The sequence below is a fragment of the Daphnia pulicaria genome, chromosome 4 (genome assembly GCF_021234035.1).
Source record: "Daphnia pulicaria isolate SC F1-1A chromosome 4, SC_F0-13Bv2, whole genome shotgun sequence".
In the NCBI taxonomy this organism is placed as follows: domain Eukaryota; kingdom Metazoa; phylum Arthropoda; class Branchiopoda; order Diplostraca; family Daphniidae; genus Daphnia; species Daphnia pulicaria.
Window position 1 is genome coordinate 22,184,315 of NC_060916.1, and position 25,357 is coordinate 22,209,671.

General features: G+C 43.9%; 1 protein-coding gene across 2 annotated transcripts; it reads left to right on the forward strand.

Annotated features, from left to right (window-relative positions):
* Positions 1 to 24,880, forward strand: LOC124337895 (protein embryonic gonad-like). Of its 2 annotated transcripts, XM_046791915.1 has the most exons (5): positions 1 to 261; positions 439 to 540; positions 751 to 965; positions 15,712 to 15,789; positions 20,843 to 24,880. In XM_046791915.1, exons 4-5 carry the CDS (start codon positions 15,712 to 15,714, stop codon positions 22,334 to 22,336), a joined length of 1,572 nt encoding a protein of 523 aa, XP_046647871.1. In that variant the 5' UTR covers positions 1 to 261; positions 439 to 540; positions 751 to 965; the 3' UTR covers positions 22,337 to 24,880. The 2 variants fall into 2 exon arrangements, with proteins under 2 accessions (XP_046647871.1, XP_046647870.1); XM_046791914.1 differs by lacking the exons at positions 1 to 261; positions 439 to 540; positions 751 to 965 and adding an exon at positions 10,257 to 10,853.
* The last annotated feature ends 477 nt before the right edge of the window (positions 24,881 to 25,357 follow it).

Here is a 25,357-nt window from a genome sequence, read left to right on the forward strand (position 1 = left end):
AGAAAAGTGTCGTCTGCTTTCGCCATTGTCTAGGCTTGGACTTTGCAGAATGAGACGAAGTTTAAGATTATAAAGAGAACGTATGTAAGATTAATTTGGAAACGTACGTGACTGTACGAGAAATGGCAGAGTTAATAATAAAATTACAAAAATGTGGTTGTCATGTGAACTCTGTCGGTTGTGTGAACTCTGAGTCTGTCTCGGTGTCGGGGCTCTCCATGTGTTCTCCACTCCATGAATGCTCTTCATGCTGTTTGGCGGGTAAATAAAATTAAAAATACTATTAGAATGATTGGGGGAGCTTAAATAGAAGACTTAACCCTGTTTCAAAAATGTGAAATAGTTCCAGTTTTCCAGACTAGCATTTATCATGTAAGCCTCCAGTCGATGACTGGCAGTTTGTTTGCACTAAAAGATGTAACCTTTTCCTTTGTGCAGATGTGAGACCAGAGCCAGCCATCATAACAACAAAATCCACGATTTTGCTTTTGCTGGTATTGACCTGCAATTAGCAACAACCTCAGTCTCATCATCACTTGGGTAATGAAAACTAATGATTTTCGTTACTTTTATTTGTGACCTGCTAGATATTTGAATAATGCATGACTTGCATAGATGCAGTGTATTACCAAGATACCTCCATTCTTCTATTTATTATAAACTAGGGCTTACCCACTGTCTCATTTCAACTTTTACTTGTTCTTTTTTTAAATATTTTTTTCGTAACCCATTTTTTATATTTTAATTTAGATAAACAGCATCCCATTATATTGGAGAAACTCCTGGGGCCGACCGAGTTACGTATCTCTTCTTCCCCTTTCTTAAATCCTCTGTGTCATCGTGTACATCCATGTGAATGTGGGTGTATTCACGAGGATTCCCTTTTGCAGATCCCGCCTGGCGTATTACAACCTTACTGCGGATGGAGCACTTGTGGATGCCTGGCTGTATTCCCAGGCTTAAAGGTAGGAAAACTGTCTCTCTATTTCTCCTTTTTGTCTATTTGCGGGCGTTGATTTTTAAACCGTTGCGGAGTATGGAGTACGATTATTCCTTGGCCATGCAGTTGGCTGAAACTGTTGTATCTTGCTGTTTTTGTTTATTCAGTTAGAGTTCATTAATAGCTCATTTGTGGAATGACTGCAGATCAGGCTTGTTTTTGTACCTCACAACTTTGTGGGTAAACAATTGAATTCCAAAATATTTTAAAATTAAACACTCAACCTCGCCACACCTGCACCTCCTCGTAGATAGGCTACGGCGATTTGTGTATTGGTTTGAATATTTTGTGCCACCGCGTCAAAGTCAAACTATTTCGGTGGGAGAAACAATTTTTTAACGCCTGCCTATCTCATATCCGTGTAGGCCCTTGAGAAACGTTTTGTTCCGTAAATCAAGTGCTGAAACAGAGGCTCGAATAGTGTAGCCCATCTTTTGTCATCGATCGATTTATTCCTGTCTGTGTGTGTGTGTGAAAGATAATTTAATGAGGTGGAGACTTAATGCAGGGCTCCTAGAGCGGCGGGGTCGTGTGCTATATTTACCTGTGCATCCTATACACAGGTGTGCGCTTGATGGAGGTCAGCGTGAGTTAACGAACCAAAAGAAAACCCAAAAAGATGGGCAACTCTTTTTTTAAACCTTTTTGTTTTTGTTTTAAATTTAGAAAAACAGCACAGCACCACAGCGATTCGTGTTGAAAATTAAAACAAAAAACAAAAAAGTTCGGCATAGGAATAATCTGATTAGCATTTGAAAAATCCGATTGACTTTTTGTGTCTACATGTTTACACAAAAGTTTATTTTTTTCTTTTTCAAAGAAGAGAAAAAAAGGGGGTTGAGAGCCCCATCGTCTTCCAAAGTTAATGAGGAAACAAAAAACCCAATAAGCTCTGCACGATGGAAGAGAACACAACTTTTCGATATTAGCTATACATTAGTTCTTCTTCTTGTTTTTGTTTTTATTTGTTTCTCTCTCTCCTGAACAGGGCGCCCTCGCCATCGCGCGATGAGAAAATATTTAATGAAAAAGCAACTCGCGATGAGCGGCGACGAGCCGGCCTATCCTGTGCGCGAGCTTCGACCGTCATTTCCCAGCTAAACATGCCCCGGACTATTACGTTCGGATAACTTTTGGCATTATGTTGGGTGTTTATAGAGAGAGAGAGAGACCGCGTGCCGCACTCCATTTGAAAAGTTTTTTAATCGAAAATCGGCCTTATTCCTATTCGTTGGTTTTTGTTTGCTGTTTTGGGTTGTTGAGAGTTGCCTTAATATTCCTTAAATATTAGTAAATAATGTACCTCTTCGTTTCCTTTTCATTTGCGGGCCACTTTTTCTTTTCTTCTTTTGGGGCTCTTGTTTTAGTTTCTGAGAGACAAATCGTCCTGTCTTTACAATGGGACCGACTCCCCCCCCCCCGCACCCATCAACAAAACAAAACAAAACCTAGAAACAAGTCGCATCAGAAGTTGCCTATATACAAGTCGGGTCCAGCATCCGCCGAAAAGCCGAGCGACGAGGTCGTTTATATTATAACTGCCCTATAATTAGAGGTCGTAGGACGGCAGCAGACAAGTCGATCAATCACCAACTCGATCGCGGGCTGCAACTCTCTCGGCTCTTATTCTTTTTTGATCTGCTTCTTTTCTTCCCGACTAACTATACACTTGACTCGGGCACCGTGTAATTATCGCATCGATTCATTATGTTCCCAAATGGACCGGAGAAAAGACAAAAGCGGGGGGAGCTAGGAGCAGCATAGGCTAGGCAGCAGCCACTCATAGCGCAAACAGGCGAGAGCGAGAACGGGGCCAGCAGTAAATAACGAGCCGTCGAGACATTATTGAACTCCCAACGCTTCCATTTAATGATATTTTCGAAATTCCAGCAGCCGCCCGGTTCACCCGGCACTTGCTGCTTGACCATTTCGGTCCATTCCATTCGAGTTATTTCCCTTCTGTGAATATAAGAGTTTATTTCCCCGATTTTTTTAAATGTTGAAAGAAAAAAAAATGAAGGGAAATAATAAGAGGGTGATGATCAAAAGTCCTCCATGGGAAATCAAGAGTTTTACGGTGGGCATGTACTCTATGGCAACATTGACCGTCATACTAGTTTACAATATACGCAACCGGTTACGTATATTATTTCGTATACAGAAATACACGTACCAATATCACCCCGGATCTCTCATGGGTGAGATATGTAACGGATCCGATCTAATAATAATAACAATATGAGAAATTTTTCCAAGAAAAAAGAAAACGGGGGGGAGACGGTAAGGAAATACAGGAAAAGTTGACGCAACATTTATTTATATAAATACGGATGAGTAACTGCTTGCATGCCTCCCGTTCCCTTATGTATTTCTTCGACTCGAAACTTCGTCTTCTTCTTTCATTCTCCTTCCATTCTCATGAATATAAATCATAGAGCAACCGATTCTTCTCTTCTCTCCAAAAAAGAAGAAAAACTTCTTGGTCTTCTTCTTCTCGATTCCCATGTTCACATGGTACGCCACCAAATCTATATACAGCGCGCCAGTATCCAGATAGACTATACACATGCTGGTGCCATATTTTTTATCAAAAGCCTATATATATAACTCTGCCACCTACTCCCCCGCCACCCCTTTTATTTCGTTCCATGCCCTTTTGGTTGGTTCGGTTGGCTTGCTATACATCCTTTTTTTCTTTTCATTCCTCTATCTACGTAGAGACTATACATCAAAAGACCGCCCCTGCGTCGTCCATCTCTATATGTTTCTCATGTTCTTATTCGTCGCGTCGCGGGAGAGAGAAAGGTCTTGGGTCTTGGCCTGGTATTCGGATTTTCCGAGGCTTTAGTTATGTACCATACGCTCGGTTTGACAAGTACAATCATGCGTTATATATATGTACATAGTCCATACCCACACACTGAGAGAGAGAAGGGATTCATATTTCTCCGGTCTTATCCATCCGAATTTTTACTTCCCCGGTTTTGTTTGTTGTCCCAGTTGAGAGAAAAAAGGGAAAAGAAGAACTCGAGATGTTTTGTTTCGGGTCAGCGGACATGTAAGCGAAAGGGATGTGCGCATATCCTCCATTTCCTGTCCAATGCCCGACAAATTAAAAGTCTTATGGGAGCGTCTCGATCGTGATCGATCAACTGCGACGCGCTGCGCGGGCGCAAAACAAGAAATTTAATTGAATGGCTGCCGCTAGAAACCACCAAATGGCAAATCCTATAGGGCTTAGTTTATATCGGCGATTTGATTCGTGGAGGTTCTCCGTCCGGTTTTGTTTGGTCATTTATTTTTAAAAGGTTCTTCGTTTTCGTTCCATTGCTTCCTTCCTATTTTTTCTCAGCGCTTCCAGGTCGACATCCTACTGTGACTATTTTTATTTTTATTCGATAGCACAGCGGTCTCGTATTGTTTCGTTTTTTTTTTTTTTTTTTTTTTTTTCAATCCAGTTCTTTTTAACGACCACTTTCAAACTCCGAAAACTTTTCAGGGATCAGTCGTTAAAAATTAAGAGGCGAATTTTTTAATCATCAGAATTGTTAAGGTCGTTGAGTAGGACGTTACTCCCTTTATTTGTAGCCTACTCCTTTTAGTATTTGTATATTTCTCATAAGGTTTCATTGGCAAGTTTTTACTTGGAACCATTCTCACACAGATTGCCAACAGATGGCGTGCAGATTCAATCTATTTCCCGTCATGAAAAATTAGAGAGAAAAAACCTCAACAGACAACAAAAAAAAGGACACCAACGGTCTTCTTTTTTTTCGCTCTCATTTTTATTTCATTTTTTTTTTTTTTTTTTTTACGGAGCCTTTTAATAACACCTTATGGGTAACGATCAGGTGACGACAATGAGGAAAACCACCGCAAACGACACACAACACATTAGTAGCTTTTCAATCGCGCTCCCATGATTTTTAACGATTCTCTTTCCTTTATTTCTTTTTTTTTTTTACTTCCTTACATAATCCAAATGATGCAACAGTTGTAACACTCCATCGCTTGCTTGCTTGGTCGTTTGCTGACCATATCATAAAAAGGGGATTTTTTTTGTTCTTTCGTCTGCGGCGTCCGATATCGTTCAATTAAACATCCGTTAATGGGGATTGCTGCTGTTGGCCGAAAAGATGGTGTGAAGTTGGAAGCGCAGAACAGCACCACGTACGCCACTTTCCGTACATGCTATACAGGGCCTTTGCATCTATATAGCATATCGTCGGTGTCTACGTGGGTAATATTGGGAATGACCAAGCGATTTCGTTTTTGTTTTTGGAAACTTTTTCATGTAAATTCACACGGGAACTTGACATTTTTTGGTTATGGGTTTTTCTCGGACGATGGATTTAATTGCTCCCGCGTTTCCTTCGTGACGCATTTCGATACACTGTACATGCCCGGTCAAAAAACCTCTTTACCTCCCGGCCGGATTAATTTTTCTGTTCCGATGAATCGTTCACAGCACTTAAAAACGGCTAAAAATAATTTTTTTTATACAGACAATGTCCAGCTGGTTACATTATTATTATTATTTTTTTTTTTTCATTCGAATCGAAACTGAAAACTGGTGAGCCGATAAAAAGTGCGTCTACACAATGTCGTTCTGATCACACAGGCTAAAAAAAAAATAAACACACGGGTAGAGAGTGCAGTTGTGGAGATTTGAGAGAATATGTCTGGCGATTAAAAGCCGGATCATTGGAATTCTCCGGCAATCAACCACGTCCATAAAAGATGAGGACATGTTACAAGAGCCGAGTGCTGTATAGTGTATAAAATCGCACATAATGTACCGACTATTAAAAGATCGAGTTGTCGGCATTGGCTGTGCCGTGCCGTTCTTTGCCTATTTATCGAAGCGATCTGAAAACTAGCGAGAAACTATTAAATGAGTGTGTGTGAGTGTATAGAGCGATATACCGAAATTGGAAGGGGTGGAGATGTCTGGGGCTATCCTCCGATGAGATGAGCTCCACCAGTTGATGGCTTTTTATATATTTAGCTCTTTTTTGCTTTTTGCTTTTTGCTTTTTGCTTTATACCACACAGCCACTCATAGGGGCGAGGAAAGTGTGTGGAGAGTTCATAATAATAAGAGGCAAGACCGCGCTCGATTGTCCGTCGCTCTCTCTCTCTCTCGCCGGCCGCCCGCGTGTGGGTGTTATACGACGATCGGGACCGAATGATTGTGTATATACATAAGATCCGCCTTTATTCATTTCGACCTTTGACCCGTTTTGTTTGCTTTCTTATCTGATACGAGCTCGTTCCCTCGCCCAAAATTTTGATTCGGTTCTTCTGTTGCGTCCGTCTCTAAAGCGGCGGAATATAAGAAGCAGGTGATACGGGGGACGAGAAACAACAACCTGTGGGGAAAAAGGTACCTAGCGCAAGATGCGACCGATGATCTCTCTCGGCTTGATGTCTTGTGCTGTGGTATATTATACCAGAGAGACTGTCGAGTACACGGTTCTTCGCTTAAAAAAGTATCTCGTTGTCGTTTCGGAGGCTCTTTATATATTATACTATCTCGCTCGACCGGGATCCTCAATGATGGCGACATCCACCGATCCATACGTCACGACTATAGAGACTGAACTTATATAGACGATATCCACTATCTCTCATCGCTCCTTTTTTTTATGTTTTTTATTTTCATTTGGTCGGGGTTCCCTTGATGGCCAGGCCATTCCCCCGCGCGTATAAATAAAAAAAGACGACGAGGAAAGGGGGGGGGGGATGCTGGGCAGCAAGTTCCCATCTGCGCGGAAGAAGACGAAACTTGACAAAATCGACAACATATTCGAATCGATTGTTAGGGAGATCTCGGCAAAAAAACAAACCAAACAAAAAAGTTCTTCTTCCCAGATTGTCTTGCTCTGTCGGTATGACCCGCGTATATAGTACGTATAAGAACTGTGCACACGTAATTCATATCCTCGAGGATCTGGAACTGTCAAATGTATATCGCCCGTGGTTTTTTAGGTTTGTTTTTTTGCCGAGTGAGTTGTGACAAGATCGGTGAAATGCATAAAAAAAAGCTGAGAATGGAAGAAAAAAGGAGCGAGTGCTGGGAACAAGAACAACCAAATCAAACGGCGAAGATGAGAAGTCAAGTGGAGACATGCCATGGCTTCAAGAATTGACAGCAGGGGGGTCGATATCGGTGTCTGTCGTCGGAGAAAGAAAAGGTTCCATCAACAGGTTGGATATATTTATGTATAGGCCGCGCAGCGAGGGAATGTGATCTAATCATCAAGTTATGGACCCAGAGGTCACCGCATATATGCGGGAAACATTTCACGCTCCAGCGCACCAAAACTTGTATTGTCTATGTAGGCCTTGCTACACATATCCTACACACGGAAGAGACCCTAAAGTGGCTATAGAGCGACTTTGGAAAATGTGTTTCGGTTTTTTCGGTCTGACCGAGACTTGATTTTCTCAGGCGTTTCACGGCGAGTTGATTCCGAGGACAAGGAGAGGGGGGAAGCCAAGGAGACGTAGGGGGCCGCCAAGTTTTGGCCCGGTTATCGGTTCGACATCGGGGGGGTTGATGTGAGTGGCAGAGTCGACCGACAGATGCGGTCGACAAGATAAGAATTAAACCAAAAGGACAACACACACACATACACAAAAAAAGACCTTGGAAGTGCTCGAGTATTTTTAGAAATGAACTCGAGTTGTCAATCGATGCGGATGTTGTGCCATTAGCGAAAAAAAAAGCCGACCGTGCACCCTTCCCTGTATACATACATGCACACAGCGCCGAGCTTCAAAGCCCCCGAGGTTATATGCTAATAAATAATAACGATAAACGTAATGAAATCTAAATGATAACGACCTGTGCGAGCGGAACGATTGTGTTGTAAATTATGCGGCGAAATAGATCAGCTGACGGACGCGGGGTCCCCCGCAATGCTTTGGCTTGGGCTAAACAAAAGAAACATTTTTTAATTGCTTTCTTCCCCCTTTTTTTTTGAAAAAACAAAAAACAAAAATATTTTTCTCAAAGGAATTTGAAAAACTAAAATTTTTTTAAAAAAGAACGTCGGCGGCGGCGGCGCTGGCGGCCGAATATTGTCTGCTTTACATGATTGCTTCATCGCGGATTGTTTTCCAGAGCACCATGTAGAGAGAGAGGAGGAGGAAGAAAGAAACGCAGTGAAAAATAAAGAGAAAGAGACGTTTGTGTATGTGTGTGTGTGTGTGTGTGTGTGTGTGTGTGTGTGTGGAGAGCTGCTGGTATGGCGTCTTATATCGTTTCCATCCCAGAGAGAGAGAGAGATACTTTCACGTGTATAACTAAAACAAAACGAAAAGAAGAAAGAGAAACAGAAAAGAAGGAAAGAAGAGCGACCCAAATTATATGCATAAACTGCTCGACACAACACACACACACACACACAAGCGCAGCTGGGGCAAATGATGATGATGGCGCGCCGTTCGCTCCCTTCATAAAGTTCTCCTCGAGTCTTTTTCTTTCTACCTCTTCTCAACGTTTAATGGCCACTAGTGATATGGTTCCGCACACACACACACACACAGTCGCAGTACAGACACACTAACACACACGCTCGGCTATCAGTGCGCTCTATCTCTCTAATTTACACAGCCAGCTCGTTGACAGCTCTCTCGCATTATTCAGCCAGCAACAAACAAACAAACAGACAATACAATGCAATAGTAGAAGGGAGATAGGGCAATATATATACTGCAATGGCGCAAAAAGGAAAAAAAAAGAAAGAAAAAATCTTTCCACAAATAACAAACGGAATGTGTCCCTTTTTTCTTTCTTTCTTGTTTTTCGTTGTTGGTTGGGTTGAGTGTGTGTGTCTCATTTGGTTTCGACGGCGACAGCAAACGGAACCAAAAAATTCCATCGGGTGTGCTTTCAAAAAACGTATTCATTGAACGGCACTAGATGGTGCTGGATGAAGCTTTCCAGCGCGTCTGGCAAGAAAAATCACAGACGAAAGGATAGAAAATAATCTTAGACATACGGGCTCTCCGTTCACACCACCAATTCACGACCACCCGCTGGCCGCTTTTAATTGCATTTTCTATGTATACGAGCGCTGCTGCTGCTGTGAGCCTACATCGAGACGTGACGGTTCAAACGCGGACGGAACGTACATACTAACCACCTGATTACTAAAGTTCTGGGTTATCAATTTTCTAATGATACTCGGGAAAAAGAGTAGGAAAGAAAAAAATAGACTTTCAACCCAGCCAGAACAAAGTGTAACGGCCCTGCAGCGCAGTCGCTAATGAACTCATCATCCCCTCTCCCTGTTTGAGTTGGAATTCATTTACTATTTTAGGCTCGTCCCTTATATTTCTCTCCACCATCAAAACCAATGTGAAATCGAAATTGACGCGTCATACAATTCGAGATTTCCCGCTATTACGTAATATTCTGCGGTAGAGAGACTCGAATGCGCGCATTGGATTTTGCAGCGCATTTTATTTTTCGTCGTCGACAATTCGGGGATGTCATGTAACGCTACATTGAGGTTGAATCGCGGATCATTGCCGGAATCAGGAAATGAGTTTGTCGTGTCCAACAACGCGTCGTCTTGTGTTCTCCATTTGTTTTGTTTTTTCTCGGACCTATTGCAAACGACCAAGCGGACGTCTCTGCTATTATGCGAGTCGCATGGTGTATATCCTCTCGGCCGTGTGTATCTCTTCGTCGCATATTTGAAATGGCCGCCTCGTACTCCATTATGGATAAGCAGTGGGCGCGGTGATTTTTTGATTACACGATTCGACTATAAAAAAACAAAAATTTGTTCTTTTCCTATCGTCACGTTTGTGTCGCGCTGGGAAAGAAAGAAAAAAAAAACTAATAATAATTTGTTCATCGTCGGGTAGTAACTGGATGTGGACTCGTTGTTGGGTGCCGAAAGTCATTTCGTTCGGGGTTTTTTCATTTTTCAACTTCGATTTTGTTTTGTGTGTTGGAGCTGCAGCGCTATATGAAGTCAAGCCAAACTAGGTGCTATATTACGACAGCATAGACGGACTCTGGAGGGAGGGGGCACTGGTACTCGTGGGTCCGCCTCACAACGTGCAGGGGGGAAAAGGAAAAGGTGTTTAGTTCTCTAGTTGCGCCCTCCCCTTCTATTTTTTTTTTCTCCCGAGCGCTCCGTGCCGTCCTAAGAGCTCCGTGTGTGTGTTAGCTAACACACACTAGAGCTAGAAGGTAAGAGAGGGGGGGAAATACGCGCACGGCACCTAACAGAGTCACAGAGTATAGAGCCATCGCAAGAGCAAGAGAGTGGCCAGTCGTAGACCGGCCGAACTAGCGGTCGGATCACACACGTCGTCTCTTTTGATTTTTACCTTTTGTTTTTCCTTTCATCTGTTCACCAATCAACCGAATCGAATATCAAAATCAACCATTTCGCCTTGAAACGTCGATTCGGTTTCTTCTTCTTCATCGACACTCGACCGAGAGAAATCAATTTGCAGTGCGGTTGTTTTCTGGTGATTTCGGTTGGACCCGATATCGGAGTGTGACAGAGCGCAGTGATCGCGTTCGTGACATCATCATCGGTTCTTCCTCAGCGAAATTTTTGATTAAAAAACCTCCTCAGTGTGCCAAGTGTGTTTTTGTTGTTTAAATATTGCCGATTCTTCAAGTGTCGTCCGTTTTCTCTCTGGCGACTTGAACGCCGGAACTTGAGACTATACCGACAGAGACAAGCCGGAAACGCGCGTGAAACGGAACACAGTTTTATTCTTGGTTTGAAAGTGACAAAAGTTTTGGTTTGACGATTCATCGCTATAACATGGCCGTCTTCGCCGCCCAGCATCAATCCGTCGCCTGCGACACACTCAAAGTCAGTTCTCTCTCTCAAAAAACATCAAATCGATTTGAATTGATGTGATGCTATCGAAACACTTTTTTATATGTAACTTGTAAACCAAACGTTATAAGAGCACGCGGAGTAAAAGTCTGACGCAAAGTTCAGACAGTACAAATGCGGGACGTAATAATAAAATATTAGCAGTGATAGTCGATCCATCGCGCAACCGAGTCTTCGGCGAAACGAAACTAAACCGAGAAGAAATATTTCAAAAGCCATGGGAGGTCCCGCGCGCAAGGTCCCGACCGAGCCAAATAGCCACAAAAATTCTCGAGGGGGTTAGTGTTATAGAAATAGAAAGAAAAACATCTCGCAGCTAGCAGCATCAGTGAACCGGAGTCTATTTGATATACAGACTCTATGAAATGGCTATGATTTTGATTTTTATTCGGCGTGAGTAAACGAACCTTCTGCCATTACTACTATTATTGTAGCCAAATAAAATGTGAAGCGGTCAAGAGTCTGTTTCGGGAACTATATACATGTTTGTAAGAGCTACTACTATACGACTAGACTACTACTACAAGAGTCGTAAGTCGAAGGCATTGAGCGAAAAAGAAAGAAAAAAGAAGAAGAGCCAGAAAGGAATGTCGATTTGTGAGCCCCGTTTACACAGAGCGTTACAAGTCGTATAGTCGAGTCTATATTGCTTACTTTTTTTTCGTCTTCTTCTTCTTCTTCTTCTCTTTTTTAACGCGGTCGGCCTTTTTGGACTTGTGGCAGCAGAGTTTTCATCATATCCCCCCGCAGTCATTTGAACGGATCCGTTTTCTTGAATTGATTTGCTTAAACGATCGGAACGATTTCGAGAGGGACCATCTGTGCGGTGGCGCTCAGTTAAGAGAAGAAGAAGAAGAGACGCTCGTAATATAACGAGCACCGTGCGAACGTTTGTATAAACATAGCAGCGCGGACAAGTTCTTCTTCTTCTTCTACTTTTTCTTCAAAAAAAAAAAAAGAAAAGTTATAAAATTGTTCCTTTTTTTTCCAACAAATATCGGCCCCCCTCTAAGCACGGCCAAAGTCTTTTCTGCGCCAGGTGGCGGCCATAACTCACGTCTTCTTCTTCTCCCGAGAATAAGAAGAAGAAAAAAAAACCGAACGAACGAACCAACGAAGAAAACAAACCGAGAGTGTGGTGTTGATCATTTAGTGCTGGAGAGCGAAAGATACACACTGGAGAGAGGGAGATAAACTTGTTGGGGAATTTTTTTTTCTTTCTTTCAGTCGAACATCCTCCTCCTTTTGGTCGTTGTGTTAGTTCTTGGGTAATTTGTTTGTTTTCCCTTTTAACAAACCGGTTAGTCAAACATGCAAGAGATCTAATTCATTCAATGTGTCGCTCGACTAAATATCCGCTTATAATGTCTTTTGCCGAAGCTGATTCAAAAGTTGCCGCGTCCAGTTTTTCTTTCCCCCCTCCAGCTGATCCCCTGTTGGTGGGCGGTCAATTTGAAAAAAAGGACTGACAGAAAAATCGGAAGAAGGAGTTCATGTTGCGAGTCAAAAAGGGGCAAAGGTTATCGGAGTTTTCGGGTTTGGTGGTGGCCATCAAAAACTAGGAGACAAGTGCTCTGTAGTGTGCGATCGCAGGTATTAGCGCAACAGAGTTCCTTCAAAACAGGTTTTTCTCTCTCGTCTCTCTCTCTCCCTTGTCTATACATGTATGCATGTATGCATGAACATTTTCAACACAAGTGGATTGCGTGAATTGTACAAAGGAAGAGTCAAGGTGAGAGGGACTTGGAGAGAGGAGAGAGAGAGACCCACATGATGATGCATCAGCACAGCTTAAATAATGTGAAGGATGATTGCTCGCGTCTGGGTTAGCGCACGTTATATAAATTGGGCCACCTCTCTCTCTCTCTCACTAGACGAATTTGATTTTTACATTTCGTGGTCTTTCCTTTTGCTCTTTTTTTTTTCCCCCTTCGCTTCGTGTTTTCGTTCGTCTTCTTTCTTGTTACGTTCCTTCGCTTCTGTGTCTCTCTCTTTCTCATCTCCATAAGAAAAAGGTGATCCGCACGTAGCCGACTGACTTATTTACGACAAGGGACTCTCGGCTGGCCGAATAAAAGAGAAGAATACAAGAGAAAGGAAACAAAAAACAAACTGTCATCTATTTATCCACGTAGACGGTACAGCAGCAGCGAGTCCACTACTACGTGATCCACATAAATCGGTGGTGGTAACAACAAATCAGTCCGCCGGCGAGGCTCATTTTTCTTTTTTTTTTTTGTTTCTTTTTTGTTTCTTTTTGGTCGTGTTCTTGTTTCGGTTGGGTTCCATCTCCACTGACCATCGTCCGTTCGTAGATATCCAAAGATTGTGGAACCGAAAAGCCATAGTCGGGCCATTTTCTTCATCGCCTCAGATGCGAAGCTGATCCAGAAAGAAAATTTAACAAAATAGAAAAAAAAAAGAAAAGAAGATGGAGGCAGCAGCTCGATGCTCAGCTCTTTGGCTTTTGCTCTTGGCGTGAGATCGCGTCCTACAGACTATAACGTCGCTGGCCTTGTTCCATTTGCACTGACGGGGCCTAACCTATAAATAACAGACAGAGAAGAAGAAGAAGAGTGTGCTGGGCTGCCCCCCCCCCCATCTCTGTCTATATCTCTCACCGATGGTTTTTCCCATATAGTCAGTCGTCTTCCTTTTTCGCTCCCAATGATGCAATCCAACCTCAGAATCCTTCGGCGGTTCTTGGTGACAATCAGAGAATCGGATTAACTATTTTTTCACGCAGAAAACAGGGAGTCTCCCTGATTTGATGACTTTACACAAAAAAGTTGAAAATTCTGGCCACTATTATCCGCCTCTATATAAGTCTGTCGCTAGGTGTAAATAGCTGCCAAAGCGAAAAAGAAGAAGAAGAAGAGTAAGAGTGAAATGACTTCTTGCCTGGTAAACTATTGAAGTAAACAAGCAGTTGTACGTTTCTGCATTGTTGGCGCTTGCCGTTCGCTCGTGATGACGTCGTGATGGTGGCAGGACAGGCCAGCACGATCTTTTTCGACAAGGCCCAGAACAACACAGGGACCAGCATATAATATAGGATGAGAGACCCATGGAGCAGCAGCAGCAGCAGCAGCAGCCAGGACGGGTCTCGTGTTACCTGCTCTTATTCATCCCTCAACGGCAGCAGCACAACGTGCAATCGCTTCTTGTTATATGTACAGAGAGCTCTGCCATGTTTTGATTTTCTCTCTATTCTCTACACATCCATCGCGTTTCTTTCATTCTCCGACTATTCAACTCCTTATTCACTTTTCATTTCTTTCTCTGAGCGCTGTCGGCCGTCCGGGAATCTATTCGCTCGTGTCGTGTCTCTCTCATCACCCGGGCGAAATTTCCCCTGCGGTCATCCTGTCGACTGTCCGCGATTCTATTTTTGATCGCTGCTCATCTCTCCCAAGTCAGAAACCACACACCGAGTTCCATTTTGCGCGTTGCGTTGTTTTCGCTGTCGTCAGCTTGCGTGAGATATACTACCACCACTATACCCTGGTAGAACAACACACAAAATATAGGGCCCCCGATAGGAACTGCAGAACGTAGGCGGAGATTTACTTGAGTAGACTTAACGGTCGGTTTCCATTTGATATACGACGGTGTTGTACCAGGTTGTGTAGCGTGCAACAACAACACACATAGAAGGCGACACGGACCGACTGGCTCAAACAAGAGGCAACCGGTCAGAATGCGCCTCGCCATACAACAACCAAAAACAACCGAAACAAACGATTTATTGTACATACCCCTCTCTGCTCTTCCATCTATCCCGCCGCTCCTCGTAACAAAAAAAAAACCCCAAATGGAGCAAAAAATAAACTTTAAACACACAAAAAAGAAAAACCGCGGATGGCATGCCCCAATATAAAACACTGGCGGCTATTTTTATAGGCCTGTATTGCACCGCTAGAAAGAAGAAAACAAAACTTGACTGGGAAAGAATGTTGATTGCGCGTGTTAGATTGAAGCCTATACACAGACAGCAGGTCGTTCTGCAATCCTGTACGGACTATATGGAAAGTGAAATCGAGGCCGGCAGATGGGCAAAGTGATGGTTCCTCATATAAACCGTCACTCCACTTGCAGGAAGTCGATGGATATACAAGTCGGAACTTTCTTTTTTCTTTCTCTTTTTCTTTTTCTGTCTCTTTCAACTGTCTCGTTATGGATAGATCACCGAGCAGCAAGCGTGGCAAAAGCAGGATTCATATGTGTGTTTCTTTTATTCTTTCGTTACCTATCGTAATCTATAAAACACTGGGCCGCCGAGTTGACTAGTTGCGCTGCTGTGCCGTCAATTCATCACTGGACACGGCAACCAGGGCGGCATCTATAATTCACGCTTCGAAGTCCAAGTCGTTATTGTTATGGTTATGATGATGGTCGTTATTAGTACGACAACTCGTGCGGGCGGGCGGACAGACGGATGGTAGGCGGAGGAGAGAAAGTGGGGCCCTTATTATACATATATAGAGAGAGAGACTGACTCTCTGCTATATAGCCCCAACTTGTTTGGATAGCGTTTAGATCTATAACGTACACCAAACAACAGAGATAGATATATTATACATATAAATAAATACCTCATCGCTTCGCCAGACAAAATGTTGATGAACGGAAAGGCGGAGAAAAATGGAAAAACCCTGGCCGCCGCCGCCGTTTGTTATTTGGTTTTTTCTCTCTCCCCTCACTCTTTTGCGTAATGAATAAGGCGGTGCGGACTTTATGAGAGAGGGGAAAACGTTTCTTCCTCATCTTGTGTTGTTGCGATTGATTTTTTGACTAACGATCTCTTTCCCTTTTTTGTGCCTTTTTACAGATGAACCAGCTGTGCAAAGTGTGCGGTGAGCCAGCTGCCGGCTTCCACTTTGGCGCCTTCACCTGCGAGGGTTGCAAGGTATGTTTCTCCTTCTCTTTTTTACCTTTGACGACGACAATCATCTCAACAACAACAACAACAACGACCGCAGAAAAACGTTTGTCTGTTGCCCTGTTAATCGAAAAATGCCATTTCTTTTTTTCTTCTCGTTCCAAAAAAAGAAGAAGAAGAAGAAAGAAAGAGAAACAATTATCCAGCGGCCGTGCGCTCGGCTGTGCTGTGCCGTGTATATACTCACTGTTGTACCTCACAGCCACGCAAATCTGCATACAGACGGCCGTGCATCTCATATATCTAGTCGTGCCATATAATAGCAGCCCTAGTTTATTCATACCTCCTCCTTCTGCGCGCTTATTTCATCCTCCCTGTTTCTTTTTTTAACCCACACAACACACAACTGCACTCGATTCGACTCGATGAGGTCGACGATTCTCTGCGTACACGCGCAGTTGCCCGCTGCTCCACCCGTCAAGAAAGAGAAGAGAGAGAGAGAAAAACCTCATCGTTTTTGTAAAAGTACAACAAAAGAGCGTTGGCCATCGTTTGGCTCGGGACCTTATTAGGATGCGCCGACGTAATGGATCCTCCTCCCCCGGCCGTCCAATTCTCATCCGTCGTTGACGAGGTGGAGAAGAGAACAACAAGAGTCTAAGCCCCATTGCGCTCGAGCCAACAACAACCGACTCTCCGCCAAAATGCACAGTTAGCCATAGCCAGCCAGCCTTCTCTCGCGGCGACTTTCTCCTCGTCAAGAGATGTGCCCCGTACGCACAATATTAGTTTAGAAGAAGAAACACTTGATGGACTTGGCCGGACTCGACCGGACTAGGCCAATCGTTCCTAATCACGCCACACAGCTGAAAGAAGAAAACAAAAACCAAACAAAAAAAAAAAAAAAAAAAATTCTCTCTAAATTACAAAAACGTTCAAAGCGTTTTCATTTATTCCTTCTTCTTCTTCTTCTTCTCGGCCGGCTCTTTGCACAGGGATTATTTTTTTTTTCCAGTCCACATCTATTCGAAATGATGTTTTCCCAACGCCTCTTCTAACCCACAATGTCTAAACCAAGGCAGAATAGAGCAGCTCGGTCGACTCTTTTTTTTCTTCTTTTCTTCCCTCCTTCCTTCTGACGCCCCTTTTACCTGCGCCATCATCCACTTGATCATCATTTCTCTCTCTTGTCTGTTTGTGTGTGTGTGTGTGTAGAATCAATTAAAGAGAGCAGTCTCACGGGCACACGACCCTGATGGTCGTGGAACACACCAGACAATATCGAGAGCTATTAAAAGAGCTGCTGAAAAGAGCCCCGCTCTGATACTCTATATCCATTCTATATATCCTCGACTAAGATAATAATGCATACAAGAAAACTTTGGTTTCTTTTGTGTGTTTGTCTTTTGTTTTTGTTTTTCGATGGTGGGCAGATAGTTTTTTTTTTTTAGTATTATTTCGGTTGGCTCGGCTATTACGTATGGGTTCGTCATTAAAACGAGACTGAACACTTACCAGTTGGTTTTGTTTTCACGGGAAATAATTTGACATTAACATTTTCTCGTCTAATCACGACCCGCGCTCCAGCTCCAGCTCTCTTTACGTGTGTGTGGCGGATCTTTTCTTCGTTGAAAAATGATTTTCTTTTTCTTACAAAAATAATAATAATAATATATAACGTTGGTATGAGTCTCGGCGGGACTGTACGAGGAAAGCCAAAAGAAAAAATATTGGTGAACTGCTTTTCGTTAATAATAACGGCCGGCTCCCTCGAGGAGGTGCATGATGAGTAGCAGCAGCAGGCCGCTCACCTTTTGGACTTCGCCCTCGTCGTCCAGTTTTGACTGGCCCTGTGCATGCGGTGCATGGAGCCCGAGATCGGTACTGTATAAGATAACTATAAGATTTCAATTTTCCGAATCAACCGGCCACCACCACCACCACACACGTAAGAGCGTTGGCAGCCCCGCTGCCGCCGCCACCAAATGGATGGTGATGACGACGGGACCGATGAATATTCATGAAGTGGGTGCACAGGTACACACAGCATAACGCAAGAGAGAAAGAAAAAACAAAAAACAACACGCAGCGCTCTACTACACAGTGAGAACCGCACAGAGTCCGCCGGATCCGCTCATTATAAAAGAAAAGGCTATTTATACAGCAACAAGAAAAATCTGAGAGTAAATTACGATAATGACGTCGCACTGGGGCCTTACTGGCGTTCCACCTCTAGACACGTACACACACACACACAAGCGGCGGCCGTATCTCTTTCCTGGCATCTCCATTCCATTGCGTACAAATATTCTTTTGTTTCGTCCATTGTTTTGATTGTTGATTCATTAACAGGAGAAATCCACCTTGGCCTTCTCATATCGTTTCCCTATTGTCGGCAACGGTGGCATATCGACCAGTTGCGCTTCTTCGACTTGAATTGAGCCCCGGACAAAACAATCGTTAACAAAAAACTGATGACAGCTCTAGAAAAGAAGAAAAGAAAATCTTTTTTTGTTCTTTTTTTCTTTTGGGAATAGATTCCCCTGATGATTTGTTCGTTGTTCGCTGGCGTGTGACTTTTCCTTGTAGACGAAAGAAAAAATAGAAATAGAAAAATGGAACGTGAATCCGAACGGAAAGTTTGGTTGTTTGCTGTGAGCTCTGCTGACTTTTGCCTTGATGCCTTTTCCGATGGCGAGTTGCTTCGCTCGCTCCGGTTTGGACTTGTATTCTCTTCTTCTTCTTTTTCCAAAACCCATCGGGCTCCATGTTTTACGAGTTGGTATTCACACTATGTAAATACAGACAGATAGAGAGTCAGCTATACCTAGAAAGAGAGAGACTGTATGAGCCTTGCGCTGCTGTTCCACCTTCATCATCCTCTTTCCTCCTCTTCTTTTGGCTGGGCTGCCTTATTGGAATTAGGCCACCAGCCGAACTCTAACCGACAACAGCACACACAACTCTCCCAAATAAAACCAATTGGAGAATAAGAGGAACGAAACAAACGAAAAATAAAATAAAAACAAGTCAGCCAGAGACGAGAAATAGAAAAGGGATTACAAACGTGGTCATTGATTGTGTCGGCTCTTGCTTTTATTTCGTTTGTTTGTTCGCCTTCGCCTCCCGAACGCCGAGCAGCGCCGGTGATGATGATGATGAAGGCGCAACAACACAGAGAAATACCCATTGCAACCTCCCTCCCTCCCTCCTCTTTCGGTGCAACAGGTGTGGTGCAATGGACTGATCAAATCGGGACTGCATGCAGGAACGGCGTGGTGATTTGTCGAAACAAATTCAGTCCAAAACGGGAAACGGAATAATCTCGGCAACGGGATTGAAAATTAGTCGTGCTCTATAGACAATACTGGCGAGCTGAAAATATTTCAATTAGTTCTACCTTCATATTGTCATCGCATTGTATTAGATTCCACACGTGCCCTCCACACAACATTCTCTCTCTCTCTCTCCCAACACACACATTTTTCCCTCCCCAACTCGTTTGTATTGTTTTCGGTTTTGTTTCTTTTTTTTTCTTTTCGAAAATTTCGTTCGTGCCGTATGGAAGCGGGGATATGAGAACGTATAAGGGCGCGGTTACCTAATTTCCGCTCCCTTTCGTTATTTAATGAGTACGTTGCTTGTTGCTCGGTTGGTGTGTTGTTGTTGTTGTTCTCGCTAGTCTGCCTGCCTGCCGTTCAGCAGGACGCCCCGATCCCCACACAAAACACAGCACAAGAGAACTTAACTCAGCATATGTAGATATTCTCTACCTGCTAGTACGGTCACGGACGATAGCCGACGCCTGGGCGCTGACGAACGCTTTATGGCCGGGACAGCTATGCTAGAGTATAGGCAATGCGCCATATCCACCTCTTCTTCTTCTTCTTCTTCTACTACTATTTCTTCTTTCTTGTTTTCATTTCAATTCCCTTCACCAGCCCCGAAATTTTGGTGGAACTCGAACAGTTTCAGCATTTCGATAGATTCTCCTGTGTGTGCCCAAATGACCAAACGATTCGACTGTTACCTGCGATCAGCTGAAAGACGCCGCTCGAATAGCGCAAAGAACGACGCCCGAAATGATGATGTCATCGACTGATTTCGACGTTCCAATCGTCCCACCACCACCACCACCACCCACCCCACTTGACTATATGCACTTAACAGTTGTGTGGTTATCCTTGCTGCTGCCCCTCCGCAAGGGAAAAGACGAAGAAAACCACTGTTCTCTCTTTCTTTTTTCCTTCTCAACATTTATGTTTGTTTTGAGGCTTTTTTTTTATATTTTATTTTCTCGTCATGTTCTCGCCAAATAGAGCCGAGACACTAATATTCGCTGAGATCGTGAGGCGCCCGCATTACAGAACAACATGGCCGACTCGTCGAATGTCTTGATCTAGACGAAATGAGTCGAGGCCAAAAGCCAGTCTAAGAAAATATAATAAAGGCGTCGATTGCTCGCGCTGGGGCATTTATTTTTGGGTGAGCGGATTATTAGGACCCACCTCGTCAAAAGTCGAATCACCTTTTGATAGGCCTATATCAAACGCGACTTAAAAGGATGACTCGATTGATCAATTTCTCCCGCACGGATTTTTTTACTTTTTTTTTTACTTTTCTGTTTGCGTTTTCTTTTTTTTTTTTTTTTTTTTACTTTTACGACGCCATCAATTGGTCGTCGGCCATATTAATATAAAACCGTGAATCGTGATTGAGAGTTTTTCGTCTTTGCTGGGGAAGACTTTGCTGGCCAGGAATTTGATGATTTGCTCAACAGTCAGCACTCTTTTGGCTCGTTAGGCCTATATACAGCGACTCGCAGGTGGTCAATTGGTCACGCTCAGCTGGGAAAAAAAGGGGAGACGAGGAATTTTTTTCGGCGTCGTCTTGCGGTTGTCCTTGTTGTACATATTTGTATAAAACACTGTCGTCACGTCACAGAGCACAAAGTCATCCAGTCATCAACATTTGCACTTATTTCTCAAGTGTGACGATGCTGGAAATGAGAGAAAAGTCGTCTGAGAAGACAATTTTTCGTGAATTGAATTTGAATTTTCCTTTTTTTCGTTTTTTCTAGTCGTTCTTCGGGCGATCGTACAACAACCTGTCGGTGATATCAGAGTGCAAGAACGGCGGCCAGTGCGTCATCAACAAAAAGAACCGGACGTCTTGCAAGGCCTGCCGACTGCGCAAATGCCTCCTGGTGGGCATGTCCAAAAGCGGCTCCCGTTACGGCAGACGCTCCAACTGGTTCAAACTCCACTGTCTCATGCAGGAGCAAGGGCCCGTTTCCTCCGTGTCCGTCTCCTCTTCCTCGCCGAATTCCAACGGCAACAACAATAACAACATCAGCAGCAGCAACAACAACAACAATAATAACAGCGGCTCCATGTCGATGGGTGGCAACAACCCGTCGCCAAATTCGTCGGCCGAGTCTTTCGGCGTTCACCACCAACCGGACAGTTTCCATCATCACCATCAGCAGGCACTGCGACGGGCCGGTTTCCATCAGCACCACTTGATGACCGCGGCCGCCATGGTCGTCGGTGGTCCTGGGGTACCGTCCAGCATGTCCAGCAACGAGTCGAACAAAGATGACGCCGAAGCCGAGTGCAAGAATTCGTCGGCCTCTCCGTCCGTCAGCTCGCCCGGATCACCTCACCACTCGGATTCTTCGCTGGAGTTGGATCCGTCTTCGGTGCCCAGCGGGGAGCGAAGCAGTGGCAAGCAGAGCCACCGGGGGCACCACAACAACCACCACAGCAGTTTACATCATCACGCCGCACTGGCCAGTCTGGCCGGTCACCACCACAATCCTTTCGGTCTGAAACAGCCGTTCAATCCGGCCGATTTCTTCCGGCCTTTGGGTATGCCGATGCTTCCGCCTCACTTGCAAGCAGCGGCGGCGGCTGCGGCGGCTGCTGCGGCTGCGGCCAACCTCCACCATCACCACGGATTCTATCCGCCAAACCTTCCGGCGCCTAGGCTCCTGTTCCCAGCCGGAATGGGCTTCCCGTCGTCGGTCAACACGCCGCCCACCAGTCTCAGCGGCAGCGGGTCCAAGTCTCACAGCTCCTCCTCGGCCACGCCCAACTCACTTCTGCTGGATGCCGCCGGAGCCAGAGCCGCCAAAAAGTTCAACATCGAGTCGATGCTTCATCTCCACCAGCAGCAGCAACAGCAGCAACAGGAACAGATGCAGAAACAACAACAACAGCAACAACTCAAGCGTTCTACCTCGTCATCGTCGCTCAAGCTGACGCCCCCGCCGTCTCAGCAGCGATCGGCGCCGGCGGAGGAGGAGCAGGACACGCCGATGGATCTGTCGGTGAGGAGTTCATCGGTGGCCATCAAGGATGAAAACCTGTCAGAGCACTCGGGTTGCGCCGGATCGTACCACCGACTCTATCACGGCGATTCCGATTACGACAGTAACGAGAGCGACACGCTCAACGCCGCCGACATTGACGACATCGACGACGACGATTCGGATCATCAGGCCGGAGGAGCTGACGGTGGCAGCGACATGGAACGGAAGCCTTTTATTCCGCTAGATTTGACGCGGAAGTAAAAACAAAAAAAGACAAAAACAAAAATGGTATTAGATAGGACGGCGCGTATGCATCATTAGAGATTAGAGCCATTGTAGGACCGTGCTGTGCCACTCACTTGTGCCCTGGGCGTGGCTTATTCCTTATTTCTACCCTCCCGTTTTGATTCTTTTCGTTCGTGTCAAACTCACTAGACCAACTACTTGTACTGCCCGCCTTCTCTCTCTCTCTCTCTCCACCACATTCAACCAAAACGTTGTTGATCCTCAAAAACACATTCCGGAATTGAATGGCGAACAAAAAGAAACGAATCATTCCGGAAACCAAAAGACAAAAAAAAAAAAACATAAAAATTCGATTAGAGAATCTATATATCAAATTCCCGGTGGTTTTTTCAAATTTTTAATTCAATTTGTAAGGTTTGTTATTACTATGTATCTCGGCTACGTGTGAAAAAAACTGTGAGTGTTTTACGTTTTCGACGTGTTTAGGATGTGGATATCGGATTAACAAATCCCCGCATTCATTTCCATAATAATGGCCAGTTCGTTGCGCGTTTTTCCGATGGGTTTTTTTTCCGTTCTCGAAACGACGATGACACAAGCACTTTTCTTTCACGATAAGATTTCCAAATTCTAGGTTGCCAATAATGATTCCGATAAGATGACTAAGTTGTGTCAAGATTCTTTTCAGAGCCTAAAAAAGTTATGTTGACGCCGTGGCTGTCGGCCATGGTGTATTTCATCCCTTGTTTGATTGATAAACTTTGCATACAGTACAGCAGTTGATTCATCGCTGATAATGCAAATGATTTCCGATGCCAGTGATCCATTTCCTCCCTCACTACATTCTTCTATTCTTTCCATGATTATCTCGGTCGCGCTGTCTTTTATGTTTTGTTTCCTTTTTCGTGGCTTTTTCTTGTATTTTGTAAGAGATGTAAATAGTGTTTTTTTTAATAACAATTTGTGTGCGTTCCGGTGCAGACGAGATAGACATAATTATATCTAGGATTATTATATTTTTTCCTCCCCCCTTTGTTTTTTTTTCTTCATTCCTTCACGACTCCCTTATATATCCTTCCCTCCTGTATATTCATGTGCTGTGTGTGTTCGCTCGGCGATTGGTCGGAGTATGGTTCATTAAAAACACTTTGATTGCCGGGAGAAATGGGTTGGGTTGGGTGGGGTTGAATAAGATTTAAAAAAAAAAAGAAAAGAAAAAAAGACGAAAGGGGCATTGAGCCAGTTTGTTTCAGCTAATGTATATCATTGCCACACATTCCGTGTCGTGTAGCGACTCTCTTTTTTTTTTCTCCTCTACAGCCATTTCCTTCTCCCCGCTAAATACGTTTCATTTGTTTCTTTTTTTTTCTCTCTCTTGGAAATTTTCCATAAGATCTTCCGGGTATTGTCCGGACGATTCCGGAAAGCGATGAATTCAACTGACCAAATAAATAAGAAACAACAACAACAACAAATTCCTCCTTAATAAAAGCGCAATCTAAATCAGAATGAAAAAAAAGGAAGGCAACCGGATTGATAAACGAGAGTTAACGGTGCGGAGGAGGGAAAAATCGTAATCCCGAAAAAGGGCCATCAGATATATATCACGACATTCCGAAACCCCTTTCAAAGAAGGCATTTCTCAGTAGATGATAAAGATCGGAGGATTTTTCTTGAGCAATCACGACCCTACCCTCCCCCGAGCCACCCACGCTTTTACTTTAGACACATCCGGACGGTCTACAAATCGGTACGCTTCCAACCTCCCACCCGTCCCAAAGGTTTTTTTTTTTACACCAGCATCAGCACACCTGACTGTCTTAACGTCCATCAACGTCCCACTCACACGAAAGAGAGAGAAAAAAAAACTCCTGTCGGCTGTCGGTTCGTCGTTCAACGTGTATCCCCCCCCCCTCTCCTTTTGTTTTTGTTTATGGGAAGGTGGGGGGAATTCCGATAACGAAACCGGAATCAAAATGTTTGGGTCGACTTGTTGTGTGTCTCTCAGCTCACACAAGTGTCTTGCATCATTCAGTTCGGAAACCTAAACAAGAAAATAAAATAAAATAAGAATCAAATCACCTCCGGTCATGTAACAACACACAGCTATGTGCTGCACTCCGTGCAAATTCCCCCTTTCTCTCTTCATTCGCCCAACTAGTTTCGTGCAAACCAGAAAGTATATATGCGTATGTTTGCTGTCTGTAAGCTGTATGTATGTGAATTTCTGCCCGTTGGTGAAAATGTGTATCCTGCTGTACTGTTCGTCTAGATTTTGTGGAGGGCTGGGATTTTGCTTTTGTTCATATTTTCCATCCGCTGATCCAACGGGTCAATACCGATGACCCGTTTTCTACAATTCCGTTTGTTTAAAAAATTTTTGCTGCTTGGAAGAACCCAAAGTTCTTTTGATTTTTCTATTTTATTTGCATTAAGAAAGAAACCAACCCGACCAGCCCACACAAACCATGAATTAAAACAAGTGCCGATAGCCCCACACTGTTGAATGTTCCCAAAGAGAATTACGAAATAATAATAAACGATGGCTTCCATTTTTTACATGACGAGTTATGTATATTCAATTAGCGATGGAGGAAAATTCGCAGTTGACTCTGCACACTTTGACAGTATTTATATAATAACATTATACTGCGCTGCATAATATTTGTCGTTTGCTGTTGACACGCCAGTCGTGGTGGAGAGGCGCATTATACGCAGCTCTCGGAAAACGGATGTGCGGAATGCGAACGTTGCGCGTTTGTGAGACGAATGGAGTTCGTGTGATTGGTCAACAATAAAGTTCCAGCAACGAGTCGAAAAGGTGGAAAAAAAGCGAAGAAAGAAACACATTTGAAGTCCAAAATTTGGTACTTGTTGGGAAAAGAAAAAGAAACGAAGAAATAGGGGGGAAATGGCGTCGATTCAAAGTGTAGACTCAATGACCGAGCATTATGCGCTCGTTTAGAACAGGACACACACATAGTTCAGCTCGCATGGAAAAGGCATTTGACATGGACGAGACCCTTGTTGAGGGAG

What these genes read in the sequence shown, in the direction of transcription:
- LOC124337895 (XM_046791914.1), top strand. Translation starts at nt 10,803, where the DNA reads ATGGCCGTCTTCGCCGCCCAGCATCAATCCGTCGCCTGCGACACACTC. An exon ending in TCGCCTGCGACACACTCAAA is followed by an intron (nt 10,854 to 15,711) that starts GTCAGTTCTCTC and finishes GCCTTTTTACAG; the next exon opens with ATGAACCAGCTGTGCAAAGT. An exon ending in TCACCTGCGAGGGTTGCAAG is followed by an intron (nt 15,790 to 20,842) that starts GTATGTTTCTCC and finishes CGTTTTTTCTAG; the next exon opens with TCGTTCTTCGGGCGATCGTA.